We start from the raw sequence: 20,599 nt of genomic DNA, 5'->3' as shown, positions 1-20,599 counted from the left end.
TATCTATTGGGCAAGTCCATTTCCCTTTTACTAACACCTGTCAATTAAATGCCATTTTCTATTTAATTGACATGGACTCACATAAATGTTTTCTTTACACACAAGTTTCCTTTAGTCACCTTTGGTGGATTTTGATTGGACTATGAGTTCTGGTGTGTAAAAAAAAAAACTATATCATAAAAGTAATATATTGTATATTTTTATAATAATAAATAAGAAAAAAATACTTTCATTCAAACAGATAACTGTATATATGAAGTAAATACCTGTATTTTGACTTAGATTTTGAATGTCTGACTGTGAACACTATATAAAATTCTTGTTTTTGACGTAGCAAATTAAGCCTGTTTGTGTCAATTTTCTTGATTTGATGGTAACAAGCTTTTTTTCCCCTTTTTTTTCTCTTTCATCTCCCTTCCCCTTCTCTCCTTGGAATGTTGTCCTGCTTTGCGCTGTGATTGCATGTCACTCGCTGGTGATGATGTCCCGTCACATGGCTTATTGCTGTGATAAATACCATGCCCAATTATCTCCTCCATGTTGCCATGGTTTCCATATTGCTACACTCTTCTGTATGTTTGCTTATATGATTTTCCCTCCGAAAGTTCCCATGGTGCACGGTGCTACGCCAGCCACTGTGTCCGCAGCAACAACATCTGCCACAAGTGTTCCCTTCGCTGCAACAGCCACAGCCAACCAGGTTTGCTAATTTACAGCTTTGTTTCTTAAAAACCAACTCTAATAGGGCTCAATCCAACAGCCCTTACGCACGTGGCTTTCCCATTGAGGTCAGTGGGAATCGTGTGTACGTGAGGGCTGTAGAGGGTGCTTTAATAGCATGGGGTTTCAAAGATACCTCTTGTTGGCCTACACATTCTCTCTATGATGAGCAGCAGAATGCTTTTATGCCATTTATAAGTGCTCCAAAGATGTCGCGGCTCCATTTCTAAAGCTACTAAAATGATATTTACACAAGCAATTCTCATTTGGTCTCAATCATTCAGGTGTTTTGACCAATCAAAACTGCAGGCGATTTTAAGGTTTTTATGATAAACATTTGGTATGTACAATTTCTTAGTTCTTTCCTAAATTCTTAATAAAAAGCGAGATGTTTAAATATGTTATAGATGCCACAAATGACCACTCTTGTAAATAGAGTTTTTATAACTTCATTATAGTTTTGTTTGATAAGCAGATTGTATATTAAAAATAAGTTGGTGTCCAAGGTTTGATTCTCACTGCTTTAAATGAAAAGCAAACACAGAAACAAAAACCCTAAGTGCTCATATTTCTATAGTTACCCAGCATAGATTTTAGAGAGTTATGAAGGGAAAAAAGACATCAAATACGGTAAATTGAGTCATTCTGGGTTCCATAGAAATTTATGGAGTAACAATTTCACAGATTACTCTTAAGTAAATGGGATCTGGTTCAGAAATTTGAATTTTATGATATGCAAGAATGACTATTTAAAAGAAAATGATTAGTAAAATATTTAAAATTTAAAAATCGACATTGATTCAGCCAACATTCTCTGATCCTATTTTTAATTATATTCTGGAAAATAATGGTTGAATCAAAGTCAGACTTATGTAAAGTGGGTTTTGGCCTTAATGGATAAGTATGTTTGTTATGAAAGCAAAGTGCAGTAAGGTTAATAGCATGTGAAAACATTTGGAGCCAAATCAAAGTTCAGATAACCCACAAACTAAGGTTAAATGTAGCCAAATGACGTGAAAGAATCACTATGAGATGAGAATCAGCGTATTGCCCCTTGGGAAGAGAAGGCCAGTTAAGCGCCATCTGACTTTGTAGATTTTGCTGTGAGAAGTAACCACCCTTGTCGCCACAGTACATCATGTACTGTTGAAGAACTGCAAGCTATTAGTGTAGCCATTAAAAACTTTCATAAGCAGCATGCCAAAATGGATGTATTTTAAAGTTTCAGACAAGCTTTAAACATTTCTTGGCAAAGAACCATTAGTTTTTCTGAAGCTTGTCAAAATAGCCCCAGATTTATGCTAACACATCAGACTCATTTACAAGAATACTAGATTGTGCATATGTGGCATGTTAGTAAGTAATCTATGGCAGAAATTTCTTAATGGATTCACCGTAATCCATTTATGAGGCAAATCAGTGATGCTGAGCTCTCTGTGTACCACGTATGACGACAGAATTGCTGGTGTAAGCAGAACTATAGCAAAGCAAATTCCAACATGCCCTGGGCCACCTGGGTTGTAGGGGACACTTTACTTTTTGCATTGTGCTGTGACCATTTCATGCATAATCTTGGGTCTTCATACTGTTTTACAACCAAAAGAAAGAAAAGGGAAATGGATATATATATACACACATATATTATATCTACATATACATACATATGTATATGCCTACAGTATATTAGCAATGCTGGAAATAGCTGATGCCACAAAATGCAGCCTGCATGCATGCAGAAGTTTATAGCTGGCCCTTCATCTGCATCGATTGGTGTTGAAGGTCCTTGGTATGTTTCGACAGCCCCATCCTTGATGCTTCTACACTGTTGGGTGCAACATCCTGTCCTGCAGCAGCAGGAAAAATGGTATGAGAAGCTTCATTATGCTTGGAGCACATTTTCGTGCCATTTGCCAATGCTGTAAAATTGTGTAAAGATGTCAGCTGAGAAATGGAAATAAAATAGAGACATATTCATTTACACTCCAGACTGTGGATTGTAATATGTTGCATTAGTCTAGGACATCTAAATTGAAAGAACAACAAAATGCCTTCATGTATGTGATTTCACTCTTCTCCCACCAACCTTGCTGAGGTGGGACTAGTGCCATTTTATAGATGAAGAAACTTAGCCATGGAGTAATTAAGTGCTTGGCTCAAATTTACACCACCAGGAAATGGATGCACTAGCGTGAGAACCTGTGCTTGCAGTCCTTGGACTGGCTCAGTCTACCGCACTGCCTCTCCCAGGTTAGCAGCAAAAATTCTGGCATGGAGGAGAGTCAGGCTACAAATTGGAAGTTCATAGCTTTGGGGACCATTGAAATAAGTCACCTCTATATTGATTTCTTATTGTATTGTCTCTCAAGTTTTTTAAAGCTCTTGCCCATTTATAATACAGTCAAATGTGCAATCAGGATTCAGGACTCTGTTCCGAAATAAACTTAAGCTCTTATCTGGTTCTTTTGAAATACTCTCTTAAAATTCTTAACTGGTAGGTTTAATTTGGGGGGAAAAAAAAGTTAGAAACCATAAGTTGAACAAAAATGTTAGAAATTGGTTGCACAAAAATAGGCATTTTCTACTTTGGTTTATGGGTTAGTAAATAACTGAAACCACAGGTGTGTGTGTGTGTGTAGGCCAACAAAAAGGGCTTCTTTCAATTACTGCTGTGCATGAATTTTGGATAGTTTTACTTCTCTTACTTCCTAAAAACTGATAACATTTATAGAATAGTATTTAACACAAAGATTTTTAAAAATGAGTTGCTCCTTTGACATTAAGTTTACATTAACTTACTGTTACGTTGGCCAGATAAGGACTGTCACCTCACAGCTGAATTTCACTTTTCTTAAAAAAAAGAAAATTAATATTAAAATGTTTTCATCTCTTGGTTGTTGGCTTGCTTGCATGGATCATTCATTAAATAATTTTTTATTTGCTAGATACCCATAATATCTGCCGAACATCTGACTAGCCACAAGTATGTTACCCAGATGTAGAATTTTCATCACTAAACAGTAAGTTCCTTCTGTAATATATAGTGTGTACTTGTAGTGTTTTTTTGAGCTACCATTTGTATGATGTACTTCAGGAAGTTTTGCAGAATTTCAGAGAAAATATTTATATGTTTTCTTTTATTTTTATTATTTTTAAATTGAACGTCATCAAATATTTATTGAACAGCTGCCTTGTGACTGGCACAGTTCTAGAAGTAGAATGTACAAGCAAATTAAAGCTTAGACGAATGAGTACATTTATAACCGAGAGTATGCTTCAGTGCTGAAGGTTTTGAGAGGAGGTAAGAAAGGTCTCCCGTTTTTATCTTAGGTGGGCTGTAAGGAATATTATTATAAAAATTTATAATATATGTTAATGTCACTTACGTGTATGTAATTCTTAAGGAAAATAAGTTTTGTTTTTGTTTCATATTAGAAATAAACACAAATGTGAAGAAAAAATATGACTTAAAACTAGTATAGATCAGGGGTTGGCAGACTTTCCTGAAAAGACCAGACAGTAAATATTTGTGGTTGCATGGGCTATATACGGCTTCTATTGTCACTCATTTCTGTTGTAGCTACTCAGCTCTGTCACTCTAGCATGAGAGCACCTGGAGACAATATGTAAATGAAATGGTGTGACTGTGTCTCAGTAAAACTCTATTTACACAATTAGGTGGCAGGTTTGATTGGCTCACGGCTAGTAGTTTGCTGAGCTCCAGTGTAGGTCATCATTTGTTTTATTTTTTAATGTTTTGCTAAATCCTATATGTGAGAACAGGTACCCACTTCACCTCATGATTCACCACACACAGGGTTATTCAGATATAAAGAGTCGGGCTTTAAATCAATGTATACACACACTCACATACATACATATGCATACGTCCACATATCCAACTTTAGGTACTTCAAAGTAGTCAACCTTAGAAGATTGTATAATTCTGAAAATGTCATTGTTGAAAAATAATTTGAAAGTCTTGTGATTTTCCTTCAAGCACCTTGACTTAGACACTTGGGAAAGGTGGCCATTTTTCATCCTCAGAGGCTATGCTTTATTCAGTATGTACACATTCAAGCTATCATATATGCTCAGGATATTTGTTTCATGTTTATAGTTTTATATTTAAAACGAGCCTTTGTATTTGAAACTGAATCTCGTAAATAAGATGGGTGATCCTTCTTGCTGCTTCCTTTCAATAACACATTTGCAAATGATTTTTTGGTGCTATGTGTTACCGTGTGTTACCGTGCCAATGAGATAAAGATGAACAGACAAGAGATAAAGATGTTAATTTCAGCGCACTCTAATAAAATGAGAGGTTTGAACAAATTTCTCTTGGAGCAAAGATGAAGGAACAACTTTTTCCAACAGAGTCAGAAAATAGTGACTTGGGGCAGTGAGGGCTGCGCTCAAGAGAAGGGAGGAGTAAGGGCCTTTCAGAAGGGACTGTGAGTGTGTCAAGTGAGGAGATGGTGGCAGAGAACCAGTTCTGAGACCCTTGTGATAGTAATCTATAGCAAGAGCTGGACAAAGGCTGAGCCCATGCAGGACAAGAGGATAGACAAAATTTGAGAGCAGTCCAGGAAGTAGTACCAAAGACATGCTACAATCACGGATTAAATTCTTGAAAGTGATCTTTGTCTGTTTCATAAGCTTTCTCAATAATCTGGTAATAAATTCTCCTGAACAGGAGTCACATTTTTCAATAAGCACATTCTTTTTAATATGTAGGTTTGGATGAAAAGTTCTCCTTTTGACAGATTCTAAAACCCTGCTTCAAGCTTTTGTAGTCAATTGGGTATGTTTGGTGTGTATATAACTATGTTCTATTTCTGAGCGATAATCCAGGTTGAAAACAAATGATACCAAATGGCTGTAAGTTCATCAATTAGCAAACCAGTGGACTTACGTGTATTGCATCTTAGGCTCTTAATGTTCTGTTTAACAACCGATTGCCCATTTTCATGCGTAGTTGCAATAATTAAACTGCTTTTTGAGTGGAGCAAAATGGTGACTTCTTTCATGCTTGAGGTTGTACTGTAAAGCATATGTTTAATATGTAAAGATTCTCTGATGAGAACAAAGTTCATGTAAAAACTGAAACTGTTAATTCACAAGTACATTGTAATATCTGTTCCACCTTAATTTGTCAGGAGCATAAGGGATTTTTCTTTCCCTTGGCTTTAGGGGGAAAAAAAACCCCAAACTTTAAATTAATCAAAACAGTTATTTACAGTATAAATTTTTTCCAAACATATGCTATGCTAATCAAGCACCCATATATGGTGAGTCATGTTTAATAGGACTTACTGTTGCATGGATTTTAATTTTGTGGGGCCAAACCAGTATTCTTGCAACCCGTTAAACTACAGGAGAGAGGAATTAAAGTGAGCTTAAATGCTGCCCCACAATGATAGTGCTAAAAAAGAGCTCTACTATATTATGCCCCTTGATTCTGCAAACATATTTTATACTTTTAGCTGAGTATGGGGTAATATTTGAGCAGAGCCCATAATTTTATTAGGCTGTGCATGTCATTTTATTCTCATAGAGTTGTAAATTTAGGTCCACTTGTACTTGGGGAGTGGTTTTTGTTTCTATATGAAGATGTAACAACATACGTGTATTTTACTCTTTAAACCAAGCAATACGGTTTTCAGATGAAGTAGTTACTGGAAATTGCCTTGTTTTAACCAACATCTTCTCTTTTTAGACTATCTCTCTGTTTTAACCAAGATTGTCTCTTTTTCCCTTGTAGATCATACTAAAGAGGAAAGGACAGTGTGCTTGGTTAGCGTAAAGGACGAGGTCATTAGCCATATTGTAAATACCGTCAAGCAACACACACAAAAACCCCTCAGCCACAAGACATCCACATATTGCATGTTAACCAGAAGAAGAGACAACATGGAAATCCACTGCACACTGTTGCCTATACACTTTGTACATTTAATTGATATTTGTGCTGAGGTGATATTCCTGTCTGAAAGAACAACAACATTGTCTTTCTTTTCTAGCACAGAGTTCTGCATTAAAAGATGCATACCTAATTAGTTTCCTATATATTCATGCCATCTTGAAAAGACAGACTATGGTGTAACCATGATTCTATTATGTATTGGTACGTCTGTAGACCAAGGTATAATTTTTTAAAAATAAGTTTATTTCTTTCAAGGTTTACAAATAACAAAGGTGCACCTTGTATTTAAAATCGCCATTATAGACGAGAGCGTGCATGCACAGTCATTTTTGTTTAAGAGTAATATTTTTAATGTAATAGATTTTAAGATGTGGTGAGGGAGGGATCTGACAGAGATGAATGTGCCAAGCAAAACCACAACTGTGTATCTTTTAAAGCACATCATGGCTTTAAGTACCATGTTGTTAAGGATTCTCATGAAGTGCCATAGACTGTACATCAAATTAGAGTATTATTTCTTCAGTGTTATTGTTTTCAGAGCCACATTTTGTTGCTTATTTGCTAGTACTAATCAGTCAAAGGGCACCATTCTTTTTTCCTTTTTTTTTTTTTTGGAAACCAAAGCTGTCTCAGAAATGGCCAATTTAACTCTACAGTAACAATAGACAGCACAACACAAACTCTCTCAATACCGATAAACTCACACATACTGGAGATATATATAATAGATATATATATAAAATTATTTTAATGCATTGTAGTGTCATATTTATGCATACTATACTGTGTAACATGTTATTCAAAAGGGATATGCCATTTCTGAGACACGATAACAAAAAAAATGTTTGAGGAAATTATTTTGCTTCTATTTATAGCTCTGTCAAAAGTCAAACGACTATAAATGCTTTGCAAAAATGGTTTCACATTTGCTTAAATGCTTCACCACAGTCACGTTTAAAATAGTGACTCTAAACAAAGAAGAAAGCAGCACTGTCATCAGATGCATGATAAACCAAAATATGAAAATGGGAAATGTTTAATTAACCTAGTAATTGGGTGGGTTAAGTACATGGGTGAATTTTATATGTGATTTGTTTTGTTTTGTTTTGTTCAGATTAACTGCTTATAGCCTTAGAAAGCCTTTTACAAAATTAAAAAAAAATAGATGTGCATTCAGTTTTTAAGAATGGATTCATCCAAAGGAATTCCTTTTTTGTGGTTTGGATGTTGCAGCTAGTAAAGGATATTTTTGCTCTGATTGGCAGTTCTAAAAATTGCTGACGTCGGGGCCAGGTCACTGGTAGTTATAGTGTGGAATGGGAGAAGCGAAAGTTCAGTTATAGAACTTTCCATACTTCCAAGTTTACTGCAAGTTTTTATGCTTGAGAGAGATGCTTTCTAATATAAGACTGATGTGTTGATTTTACTGATTGTACTGTACATCTATTAAAGCCTTAGATTATTACATTACGGGTTGGAACCCATACCAATGTAATTTCAATCATGTTAAGAGAGTAATGGTGACTTCACATGTTATTGTAGTTAGTTACATTATAGAATATTACTTATTTTTCTTGTTAAAATGTAGTTTTTCATTTCCTACATTTATTAGATTTCATTTTCTATTAACAATTGAATACCATTTCAGTTTATAGACTCTTGTTTTATTAGATTTTACCGATGAATTTTTCAAAATACAAAAAAAAATTAAAGTAGTTTTTCCTTCATAACATACTCAGTTTTGAATTACATGTAGTGTCATACGAATATTCGTATTATTGTTAACTAAATGATTTATATTTTACTGATTTAATATTAAAGTGTAAGAATGTCAGTCATTGTTAGTTCTTGTCTAGTTTTCATTAAAAGAACAAAGATCTTTTATATGGATATCTTATAAATATATAATCATTGCTAAGTAAGAAGTTAAGTTGTTGCTATCGCAACAATCCTGGCAGACAATTGAGTAATATTTTGATGATTTATTTTGTTTGTAATTAGTTATTATAAGAAGATCTAGATCCTAGATATTAGAATAAAATTTATTTTCTACTGTATCCATTTCAAATGTTAAAGTATTGTTTAATATTTTTGAAATCCCTGAATATCAGGCCTTGTTATAAATAAGCTGCATAATCAATAAATAGAACAAGGGACTTTTTTGTTGATAATCCAAATACTCAAAGTTTACGTAATGAGAATTATAGCGTGTGTGCAAACTCTTGAGGGTTGATTATGCTGCAATTTAGCATGTTGGAACGTCTAGAGAGAAGGTTGACTTTTTGCACTTCTGTATATAGTCAAAAGAGAGAAACCTGTATAATAGTAAGATCTTATTTTGAATAAAAACGTCTATAATTACAAGGAGTTTTGTTAAGGCTAATAAAATGACAGACTGAGCAAAATTGCTTGCAAAAGTGGCACAGAGTTAGCACTCCATACCCCTTCAAACATGTTGCTTTGCTTTATTGTGGACAGCTTGTAGTTTGCCAGGATTTTTTCAGCTGGAAAGATATGCCATCCTTCCGAGATCTCATGACTGACAAAAACTCCATTGGGCCAAATCTGCCTGAAGATCATTACCAAAAATAGCAGGTACTTCAACCATTAAGGTGAAATCATGGATCAAATATTCCTTACATTTTTCAAAACTACTGCATGTTTAAAACTTCAACGAAAAAAAAAAAAAGAGAGAAAGAACTATACTAAGGACATATATTATACAAATCAGTTTCTGCCAATTTCAGTGGTTTATTGTTCACAAAAAAAAAAATCTTCAAAACAAGTATTGACTCTCACAAAATTTAAACCGTAAACAGGCAAACCAAACAGCACACCGTAGCTATAGTTGTTATGTGATTGTTTTTTAATTGCCGTAGGATCCTGTTCTTTCAGCAGGTGAAAAAAACAAAACGCAGTTCAAATTTCACGGTTTTAATTTTCAACTCAGAAGCACTCAAAAAAGCAAATGTGATCATGGGCACTTGTTTAATGAATTCGTGTATCCAGCCTTCACTCCCGCTGGCTGCACTTCTCAGCAACCCTACTGCTTTCATCTGCTGAAAGGACAGATGTGCTTGGTTTTACTATTATGTAATCACAACTTACTTTCTGCTTGTAGTTGCTTAAAATTATGTATTTTGTCTTGGGCTGCAATTTGTTTTATGCTTATTTTATTATTACTGCAGTAGTTGACTTTGCTGTATGGAAAAATAAAGTGAAATTGCCCTAATAAAACTTCTCTTTCTTAAGTATATTTGTGTATCTGAGACTGAAGAGTAAATTATTTGTGCGCGTTTCGAGTATTCATGCCTGTCTGTCTTAAGGAACGTACCGATATGAAAATTCATTATCTGGTTTTAACTGATTGCAAGGAAGGCACTCACTATTGTTCTCACTAACTGTCCTTTGATACCAAGCTTGAGAATCTCAATTGTGATGCATCGCCCTGTATTTTCTGAAACGTCTTGCCCTCTCTTACCTTGACACTTCGAGTGCTTGCTGTTGGATACTATTTTGAGTATAGAGGAGGAAAACCATAAGGGAGGAAAAAAATCTCTTATCAGTTCTAGAACGCTGTCTATTAAAGAAATTCTCTTTGGCTTCTTCGGGAGGCTAGGGCTGGAAATCGGGCATTCTAAGTGAATATTTCAGTAATGAGATAATGATGGCATTTGATTCAGCGGGATAAAAGAGGTTACACATAGGCAGCTGAGCCAGGCCATGCCATAACTCGTGTGTGTGTGTGTGTGTGTGTGTGAATTTTGTAAATGAGAAGTTAAAAATTTGGCTACAGTGAGGTCTGGCATCCCATACAGCTTCCCATTTTGCAGTTTCCACAAATAGCCAGTGAAAGCCAAAGTTCCAAAGTGAAGAAATTAACTCCTTTGTTCCTTTAGTGCTGCTTTATGTGACGGTGCCACACTCCATACTGGGTCAAAGCCTGCAAATTTTTCTTTGTGCATCGGTGCTTTTTTCTCTAGAACTTACTACAACGAAAGTAAGTGCATTATTTATAATTAATACAGTTCTGCCACTGGTTGAGTTCTATAGAACATTCCTGTTATTCTCAGTGGATCCAACTATTCGAGGTGCCACTTAATCAAAATTAGAGTAGCTGTCCCGGAGATGATTATATAAAGCAGGAGTTTATAATATTTTTGAGTAACGTGAAAACATCCAACTCTCTGCAATTAGTGATGGTATTTTGGATATCTTTTAATTGAAAAAGAATTTCAGTAATGAACAGCCATTGTAAGTTTTCAGTACTTTAAGTGATGCTGTGTTTCATTAATCACAACAGTATTCAGCCCTTTAAGTGATGCTGTATTTTATTAATCACAACAGAAAAATAGTGTTTGAGATATTTGTTATTTTCCAGACAACACTTATTATTCAGAAGGATCTTTGACGACAAGGACCACTAGGGGTCCTCAGCTCACAGGATGGGACCCTGTCTTAGAAGTCATTAGTTACTTCTTTCTTTTTTGGGGAACAAAATCATTTGCTAGAGCCATTCTTTCATTACAGAGCCTTGACACTCACAGAGTTTACACTTGGGGATTACTCTGGAGGTAAGTGACGCGTAGCAATCTATAATGTCACTGAGGCACACTCAGACCAGTAGTTTCCTTCATATAAGAAATAGTCACTTAACATTGTAAGCAAACCTGTAGGACACTCGGCAACAAAATTTTGTTATTTTTTAACTTATTTTCACTCCACTCCCTAATGATTTTGAGGCAGTCAATTTAATACTTGTATGGAAACTAATTTGGCAATAAATTTCATAAAAAAAATACTTGAGGTCCTCTGTGTTCTGGAGAAAATAGTGTGTTGTGATATTAAAGAATTTGGAAACTTTTGAAAGCCTAGAAGATACCTGCCTGAACTGTATTAACATCATGGAGGTCCACAAATGTGCAACAGAGAGATTTAAATGTCAAGTGATTTGTTTTTGACATTTGTCTCTTGATCTATAAAAACAACATCGGGCCTCATTGAAATGACTTTAAAGAAACCCTCGGCCATTGCCAGCATTGGGCCCAGCCATCCCTAGAAGGGGCCTTGGCCCCACCAGCACTTGGAACGGGTGGTAAATCTGAAGCTTCCTTCAGACTGTGGCTGTGGGAGGCCACGCTGGGCCACAGCTACCCTTCCAAACCTCTTGGGAGTTAGACTCTAGGTTTTCCCAGGACCTTCAGAAAAGCAGGATCCAGATGTGTGCTGTGCTTGACCTGGGCTTGGGGCTCTGGAACTCTCCTTCTTCCAAGGCCTACTGGCACGCTTCCTCAGAGGTGTCAACCCTTGCGCTGGATGCCTGTCATCTTCAGCTACCCCATCCTTCCCCCATCCCTGCCAAGGGTCCCAGGCAAACAAAGGCAGAGCCTACCCGTTTGTGTATTTTAAGGAATCTGACCCCCAATTTTCTTTTTGCTGCATGAGCTTTTTGTGTGCTCACGTAGTTTCGTTTTTGTTTTTGTTTTTTGGGTTTTTTTTTTTTTTTGCTAATGAAATGTTGGGAAATAGAGCAAAATATAGCCTCCCCTGGAATTCACCTTTTTAGGAACAAATAACAGTGGCAGTTAGAACACAGATAAAACCTATTACTATTAGTGACCTGATAACGGTCTTTCAGAAAACGACTTACCGAACGACCAGTTCCTTTCTCTCTGATTGGGTTTCATAAGGACAAAGTGTAGAATTTATTTTTTAACAGGGAATAATCCAGGAAGTTTATTCGTGGTGGTTGGGAGCCACCAGGTCGTTGTGTAAATTCTAACCACTACTCTCCGTCCCATTTGCCTCTAGGTGGAATCCCTGACCTTGGAACTTAGAAGAGCTCCATGAAGGGGGTCAAACAGCTTCAGGTGGGCTTCTGTGACTCCACTGAGATGGGTGCATTTTCCCTAGAGGAAGATTTTAGCTGTTGCAACCATTGCCTGGGCCACAGTCATGAATAGATCTCCTAGGACATAGAAAAGCAGCCATGGAAGAAAATGTAGGAGGAGGGTTCCACATCGGTGTGAGTCCTCAGGCCCAAGTGCCTGGTTTATTAAATCTGTTCTGGCCCTAGATACACAACTATGGGAGTATTAAATACTGAATTATACCACCCGTGTTGTAACTGAAAGGCACTTGCTTGGGCCAGGATAGCTACCACCAAGATTGCCCGGGTAGACAGGATCTATTCACAGGAGAACCCCAAGTTCGTGTTAGAAACCAGCGGTCATGGTGACTCTGAAGGTCTGGAAATCAGTGAGCAGTCTGCAGACGAGCATACTTGAACTTAAATTTAGAGCCACGAAGTGCCAGAGAACCAAAAATTTAGCCAAGCGGATCTCCAAAGTCCATTTAGAATGGCACACAGTGCACTGGTCTGGAAGACATAAGCCTCTTGCCTAAAGTCATATAGTGAGAGTAGCAAAGTTAAGCAGAAGACTTCGACCCCATCCCCACCCCCGAAGTCCCATAATATAACATGACTTTAGGTTTAGGATGAAAGAGGAACTTCAAGGCTGCAGCAGAGGCTGAACAAAAGAAGCCTTAGGAATTAGCATCTAACAAATTAACAGTCAAAACCTGGGCCCTGAATAGGGTCTTAGTAACAAGAAGAACTTTAGTGTATGCCCTGCTTTGTTTTACTCCTGGGCCCCTTTCTTTTCACACATGCAACCAGATCCCACCTGCGGACTTCAGTGGGCTCTGAAGTGTCACATCTGAGGGTGGGAGGAGTTTAAGGAATCGGGGCACATTCTTGTGCATGGTAAAGATAGATCCTAGCCAGGTAGAAGAGCATCACAGATGCTAGTAGGAAACATAGCACATAGGAATAGGTTATAATCCCCTAAAATGACTATTTTTTGGACATGCATTGAAAATTTCCTTAAATTCATAAAAGTCAAAGCTATGTATTGGAAATGGCAGTGAGCACTGGGGTGGCTCTGCCGTGGTCAAGGGCTCTGGTACAAGACCACAGGGCTCCATCTCTCAACTTTCTAACCCTTCAAGTTCCTTTACCTCTCTGTGACTCCTTAATAAGAGAGAAATCATAATAAGACAGGAATCACCTTAATAAGACAGAAGTCATAAAAAGAATATTTACCTTGCAGGGTCATGGAGTTGTTCCCAGACTTTTCTGCAGTTTGGAATTACCTGGGGGATCTTTAAAAGGTATTCAGACTTGGTTCCTACCTCTAGACCTTCTGATTTAATTGCTGTGAAGGCAATTATTGGGTTAATATACAAAAAGTGCGTAGAACAGCACCTGAACATATAGCAAGCACTTGATACATGTTAACTATGATCACTATTTTATTAGTATCCATTTTGCAAATTGCTACACATGATCTTTCACTTTCTGCCCTAGTTCTTAGGTCACACAGCCCTTTTTTCAAGGAACCATGCATACACTGTATGTATTTGTGTTATCTAAGTTCTGTCTTCCCTGTTTAGTGAAACTTTATCTTCCTTTAATTCACCACAGCTCCTGCTCGTTGCTGCACATACAGCAGATATTTCAAAACTAGAATCAAGTACTTTCTGACTCATTCTGAAAATTCGTATTTCATTTTCCAGCATGATATGACCATAGATTGTACCTAAGTCGTGTCAATTTGAAAGTGACAGTTTAGACATATCTATCTAAGCTTAACTATTTGAATTTTCCCTGTATTAAAATTGTGCTCAAGAGCAAATAACAGAATGGATGCATTAATTGTCATAAGAAGTGTGCCTTTAAACAATGCATTTAAAATATTTTATTTATCAAAACAATATTTCCAATTACATCTGAGTGACCCTAATGTATTTACATATCATTTTTTATTGCAGGTTTATTTTAGATGCTTAAATTAGCACTGGCTCAGCTCTGTGAACACACACTATAGTTAGAATCTAACTATGTGCCAAGGCACTGTGCGAGGCTCTGAGATACTAGATTGAATGGCAACAAGTTCACAGTGTAATAACTAAAATATGATGTATAGGATACTGAATACACCCTGATCTATTACTTCTCTCCTCCCACAACTGTCCTGAGCTCTTTAACTGTAACACAAAGTAATTTAGAATAAAATTAAATGAAAATTACTCTTTTTGAATAATATGACTGCTCTCCTCATTACCCAATTCTTTATATCCCTGAGAAGTAATCTGAATATTGAAAAATTATGTATGGTTGATTATGCTAATTATAGCATTTTTTTATAATGGCAAAACCAAAGAACAGTCTTTTTTTCAATAGTTAGAAAATGACTAAGTGAAGTATAATGGAGTGTTATATAGTTAAAAAGCATTTTTCAGAGCACCTGCATGGCTCAGTGGGTTAAGCATCTGACTCTTGATCTCCCCTCAGAACTTGATCTCAGGGTCGTGAGTTCAAGCCCCACATTGGGCTCCGTGCTGGGCTGGAGTCTATTTAAAAAAATAAAATGAAAAGCATTTTTCAAAAATGATTTAATTATATGGGAAAGTAATTTTAGTGGTAGGATTATAGGAGGCTTTTTAAATTGGGTTTAAAAATCTCTGTTTTAGTAAGCATTTGTTTTTTACTTAAATTACCTCCTATATTTTTCCTTTATTTTTTACTTTGAATCACTTACATTGTTTTTTAAACCATCCACCCATTTAAGTGATTCATTTTGCCAAATCCAGAATATTAACGTGTCTTACAAAACACGCACTTTACCTATCACTGTTAGTTGAAAATTATATAAAATATCTTGCCAAGTGAGTAAAATATGTATGCTGTTTTAGGGAAGAGTAGTAAACGAATACTAATAAAACCCCTGTTAGTACAATCTTGGGTCACAATGCTCTAAAACTCCAACCAAGTCTCTGTGAGTCTATCATCCCCAATTTCCATTTTAGTTATAACACAAATTTCTGTTTCAAATCAGTCGATTTGTTTATCTGGGTAGTTACCTCCTCACTCTTCTGTTCTCCAAAAGACACCCTAATTCATCAAAATTGATTAACATATATTATTTTATTGAAAAAAGACAGCTAAGTGTCTTAAGGATCCTTCTACTTAGGGAAATCTGCTAGCAGGGTAACTACATTAACCCGGGAGATGAGGGCAACGTACTCCTCTCCAAGGATGTGGCATTTGAGCAGACCTGAGTGACTTAAAGGAGGCATGACATTACCTTGGTGGCGTACCTTTCCCAGAAGTCTTTCCTGGGGAATGCTGACCCATCCTTTCTGCTCCAGTAAATGCCGCTGCATCCAGAAACATTCTTTTCTCCCCTCCTGACACGATGAAGGGGACATTCGTTACTTCTTGCTCTATTTCCTCAGGGCTTATTGCTTTTCCCTCTATTTTAACACTTTCTTTCCTTCTTCCTGGTGTTACAGGTTTATTATTTACAAATCTGCATCTCCCCAAAGAAGGGTACTTTTCTACCAGGAGGGAAAAGCCAGTCTTACTCACCACTGGGGCACTCAGTGCATTGCACCACGTTTTGTACTTGGGAGGCACTGGTTGAGTGCGTTCATTTGCTTGCATTTTAATGAAGTCTATCTCGTAGCTTCAATCGAAAATGGAGAGCAGGAGCATTCTGTCACCTCAGCTTTTTGGGCCGTGAAAACAATGCAACCACTGAGAATCTAGAAAGATTGACAGAATCTCAGTGTCTTCCATTGTTTTGAAAAATAGTCTGGAGGAAAGAACTGGTATTCAACCCGCAACCCACTCTGAACCTCCTTAACTGTACCACTAAATAGAGTAATTTAGAATGTGCTTAATTAAAACTTCCCTCCCTTCTTGAATAAAAACCGTGATTGTCAAACCCATTATCTATGGAGAGGAGAATGTAGGAAGGAATATTCTAGTATGTGTGGTGTACCTCATGAACATATTCTCATAAGGAGTCTGGTGAGAGAACAAGCCTTTACAGTTTTTCTGTAATCCTTGAAGATTTCTAAGTCTGAGAGTGAGAGTCTGTTTCCTTGCATGCAAATGTCTTTCCCTATCATCTGCTGAACTGTTTTTATTTATGTATTCCTTTTCCCAGGCTCCTCAAGCCTGTGTTAATTAGCATCAGTAGCGGAGCATCAGAGGAACATAAGTCACTTATTTGTGAACAAATTATAAGAATTGCAGCCGAAATTGATTTGTGCAGAATATACACCCACAGTCTGAATGCTTTTTAATATATTTATCTTGTTTTAATTAGTTGGTTTATTTTTCTTCCATCCTGTTCCCTTTATATTATTTCACAAGGCTCTGAGCTCTGATCATTATTTTTGGCTCCTCGGCTTCCAGCAGAACTCTCCTATGAAAAGGTGTATTGAAATATTATTTCATCTGATGTGACTTGAAAGGGTCTGGAACGCCACTACATTCCCCTACAAACAATTTTCCCATCTGTTCACTGCTAATTAACAACCTCTGAATAAGAGATGAAATTTTTCATTTTATACTTAATGAGATTTAAATACTTTAGAAGACTTCATGGGAAAATGACTTAAATTCATTTCCTTCTCTTTCCTTCTTTCCTTCCTTCCCTCCTTCCTTCCTTCCTTTTTCTTTCTTCTTCCTTCCTTCCTTCTTTCTTTTTGCTTTTCTCTTTCTTTCTTCTTTCTTTCTTTCTTTCTTTCTCTCTCTTCATCCCTCTCTCCCACCGTTTCTTGACTTTTTTTTTCTTTTTCCTGTTCTCTCTTCCAAGAATTTAGAGAATTCTAATCTGTGCCATGCACTGTGATAGACACTGAGGACAATATCAATAATCTGAATCAGTTTTTATTCTCAAAGGGCAAAAAGAAAAGTTGGAAAGATAGATGTCAACAAATAGCTGCAATTCAAATGAATAACTGAAATCCTAGAAGACCACGCAAACTGCTATGGAAAAGAAAGAGAAAGATCCCTGATTCCTCGGGAGCAATGAAGAAGAAAGAGCCAGAAGATGAGTCTGTGCAATGCAAACGTCCTCAACTTTACAGGTTTCCCAGTGGTTTTCAGTGTCATGCAACTTTCTAAAATCTTTATCATGCTCCTATGATAAAGAAAGTATTATTTGCCTTCTGTAGTTGCACAATATCCAAGCCTTAAGTTTGTTAAGTCAAAGATGTGACAATCACCTGAGTTTGGGCCCCACAAAATCCGATGATACTGTTTCTTTAACTTGAATTGATTGGTGTGTTGGCCTAATGTGGATATCTTTTTAAATTCTCTAATTTGCCAAAAGGAAGTACATCCCCACCACCTGCACGGGTAAATGGTTACAATATTTTTAAATAGAAATAAAAGAAATTATTAAAATGCTTACCTCATTGCATTTTTTACAAAAACCCCAAAAGGCCGGACTTCTTTATCAGTCTTATTTCAAATATGAATATTAAAGGTTGAATGAGTAAACTAGATCACCACAAAATTTAGACCTCAATTTAGTCACTAGTATTAACATTTTGATGTTTCCTCAAACGCTGTTATCAATAGAAAACGGATTGATTCTAAGTTGGTCTTATTTTTCTTCTCTTGTCTACCCTCTGGATGGAGGTTCTCGGAATCCTGAGATGAAGGAAAGTCTGGACAGTTGCTTCTTTGCCTTGTTAATTCCAGAATTACAAGCCTGTCCTCTCATAATTGCAAAAGCACTTGAACAAACTAATCAATTATTTTGTACTGTGAGAGTTTTTAAAGATAGTAAATTAACGAAGTACTAGAATCTAACCCTTTCAACTTAAAAACAAATATTTGTTGAATGATATGGAGTTGAGACAAATAGGCACTGACCCTGCCCTGATGGAGATCAGAGTTCTGTTGGGAAGAAAGGTACAAAGGCATAACATATGGGACCTAGAAGCATCTAGGCGACAGGGTGATTGGTGGGGTCGGACACTAAATCTCACTTGGGGTGATTCAGGAAGCTCTCCTGGAGGAGTGCCAACTGGATGAGCAGCAAATGGGAAAACTGGATAGGCTGGAATGAGAACATAGAGACCTCATGGGTCTCAGTACATTCAGAGGCCAGCTCTAGACACATGGAATATTCTGGTTGACACTGGCAGAGGATTTGTGAAGGTAAAACTAGAAGCAGGAAACCCAGTTCTTAGTTACGAAACGTGATGATCAGAATTAGGGTAAAGAGCAGTTAGGGCCTTCCAGGAAGCAGATGCCACGATAGACGAAACCTGCAAAAGCAGATGCCCCGATGGATGAAACCTGCAAAAAAACGTGTGGGGAGAAAGCTAGAGAAGGTGGGTAGGCCCGCAGATTGTTCTGTTATCTGAAACCTGTGGAGAAAGAAGGGAGGGAAGGAGGAGAGGGTAAGAAGAGTTTCAGACTGCAGCACAGTTACTGGAAAGTTTCAGCCAGGTTAACCGAGAGACTCCAAACCAAAGGGACCTATTAAAGAAGCCCCGTATTTTGCTATTATGCATCTGCATTTGGTGTGGGGGGCAGGGAGTGTGGGAGAGAGAGGCTTTAATTTACTATTTGGTGGGGGTGGGGTCGGGTGGGGGAACCTGGTCAGAAGGTAGAAGGAGACCCAGGAGAGATTGGCATTTATACTGGGACTGGGCAGGGGAAGGGCTGCCTCAGGGCCTGTTGGGAAGGAGAAACTGAGGCCAGCCCCTACTGAGACCTACCTAGAGAGATGGGGATGGGAATTGGGCCTGGAGGAATGAGGGGCCACCCTGTCTCCAGGCTGGACATGAGGCCCTGGCTCTGCCTCATTTTCCCCTTACAGGACCTCAATCCTGCCTGCTCCCTGGGCCTTATGGACTCCAAACCTTCGTGCCCTGTTGCAGAGGAGAGGGCTAGGCATGTGAAGGCAGTGGACAGGGAGCCTAGGGAAGTTAGGGAGCACAAGGTAGGACCCAAGGTGTGGAGAAGGTGGCAGCCACCTGGGCGGTTGGTTCCTGGAAGCGAAGACCACAGACAGAGCCACACCTCCCAGGGCACCCGCAGGGCCCCAAACGGCCTGGGACCAATGTCTGCTTCCTCAATAGCAGATTCCCCAGGATGTCCAGGCATTCCTCCAGGCCAAGTTGGGCTTGGGCTCAGGCTCCAGGGTGACAAGAAACTCTCCAGTTGGGGCCAGGGTCTGATAAGCCTCCTCCAGAGGGGGCTGCCCAGGAACCGGAATGGTGGTAATTTGCTCAGGTCTTCTTATCCTACTGGTCTTTGTGCCCCCCCCTTCCCCTCCCCCTCCCCTCCCCCTCCTCCTCCTCCTCCTTCCCCTCTTTCACTTTGCATCTTCCACCCTCCTCAGCATCTTGAAGTCCTCAAGTGTCAAGATGCCATTAGATAAGGGGTTAATTCATATCCAGAAATACATAAAGAACCCATACAACTTGACAAAAAAAATCCAGCTAAAAAGTGAGCAGAGGATCTGAATAAGCATGCTTCCAAAGAAAGCACAGATGGCCAACAGGTACATGAAAAGGTGCCCGACATCACTAGTCATCAGGGAAATGCAAATCAAGACCACGGGGAGATAACATCACACAGGTGTTACAATGGCTATTATCAAAAAGAGAAGGAATAACAAACGTTGTGAGGATGTGGAGGAAAGGGAATCGTTGTGCCCTGCTGCTGAGGGTGCAAATTGGTACAACCCCTGCAGAAAACAGTATGGAGTTTCCTGAAAAAATTGAAAATAGAACTACCACACAATATAGCAAAATGAGTGAAGGTGGTCAAAAGATAGAAACTTCCACTTATAAAAAAAATAAATCCCGGGGAGACAATGTACAACACAGTGACTATGGTTAATAGTAACCATTCTGTAAGTTTTGCCCGTGTTGTTACTTGTGGCTGTGACTTATCTTTACTGATGAACATTATTCCGTTTTATGAATATATCACCATTTGTTCATCTGATCTATCACTGATGGCTATCCAGGTCACTTCTAGTCTTGTGCTGTTTATAGTTCTAACGCATATTTTTGAAAGTTAAAGAGTAGATCTTAAAAGTTCTTATAACACGAAAAAAATATAATTCTGTGTGG

General features: G+C 37.8%; 1 protein-coding gene across 20 annotated transcripts in view; it reads left to right on the top strand.

Moving 5' to 3' along the window:
* The window catches only part of MBNL1 (muscleblind like splicing regulator 1), a 204,840-nt gene extending 194,933 nt beyond the window's left edge, over positions 1-9,907 (top strand). For 16 of the 20 annotated variants that reach the window (XM_027061581.2, XM_053221293.1, XM_015072491.3 and 13 more), the window contains 3 exons: positions 606-700; positions 3,663-3,737; positions 6,482-9,907. In XM_027061581.2, the coding sequence (XP_026917382.1) occupies positions 606-700; positions 3,663-3,719 (152 nt within the window). In that variant the 3' untranslated portion in view covers positions 3,720-3,737; positions 6,482-9,907. Of the gene's footprint in view, positions 1-605; positions 701-2,520; positions 2,585-3,662; positions 3,738-6,481 lie in introns of all 20 variants that reach the window. The other 4 variants (XR_008297929.1, XR_008297928.1, XM_027061584.2 and 1 more) reach the window with 2 other exon arrangements.
* Positions 9,908-20,599: the final 10,692 nt, after the last annotated feature.

This window comes from Acinonyx jubatus, chromosome C2 (assembly GCF_027475565.1).
Source record: "Acinonyx jubatus isolate Ajub_Pintada_27869175 chromosome C2, VMU_Ajub_asm_v1.0, whole genome shotgun sequence".
Classification (NCBI taxonomy): Eukaryota; Metazoa; Chordata; class Mammalia; order Carnivora; family Felidae; genus Acinonyx; species Acinonyx jubatus.
This window is presented reverse-complemented; position numbering and strand designations above follow the sequence as displayed.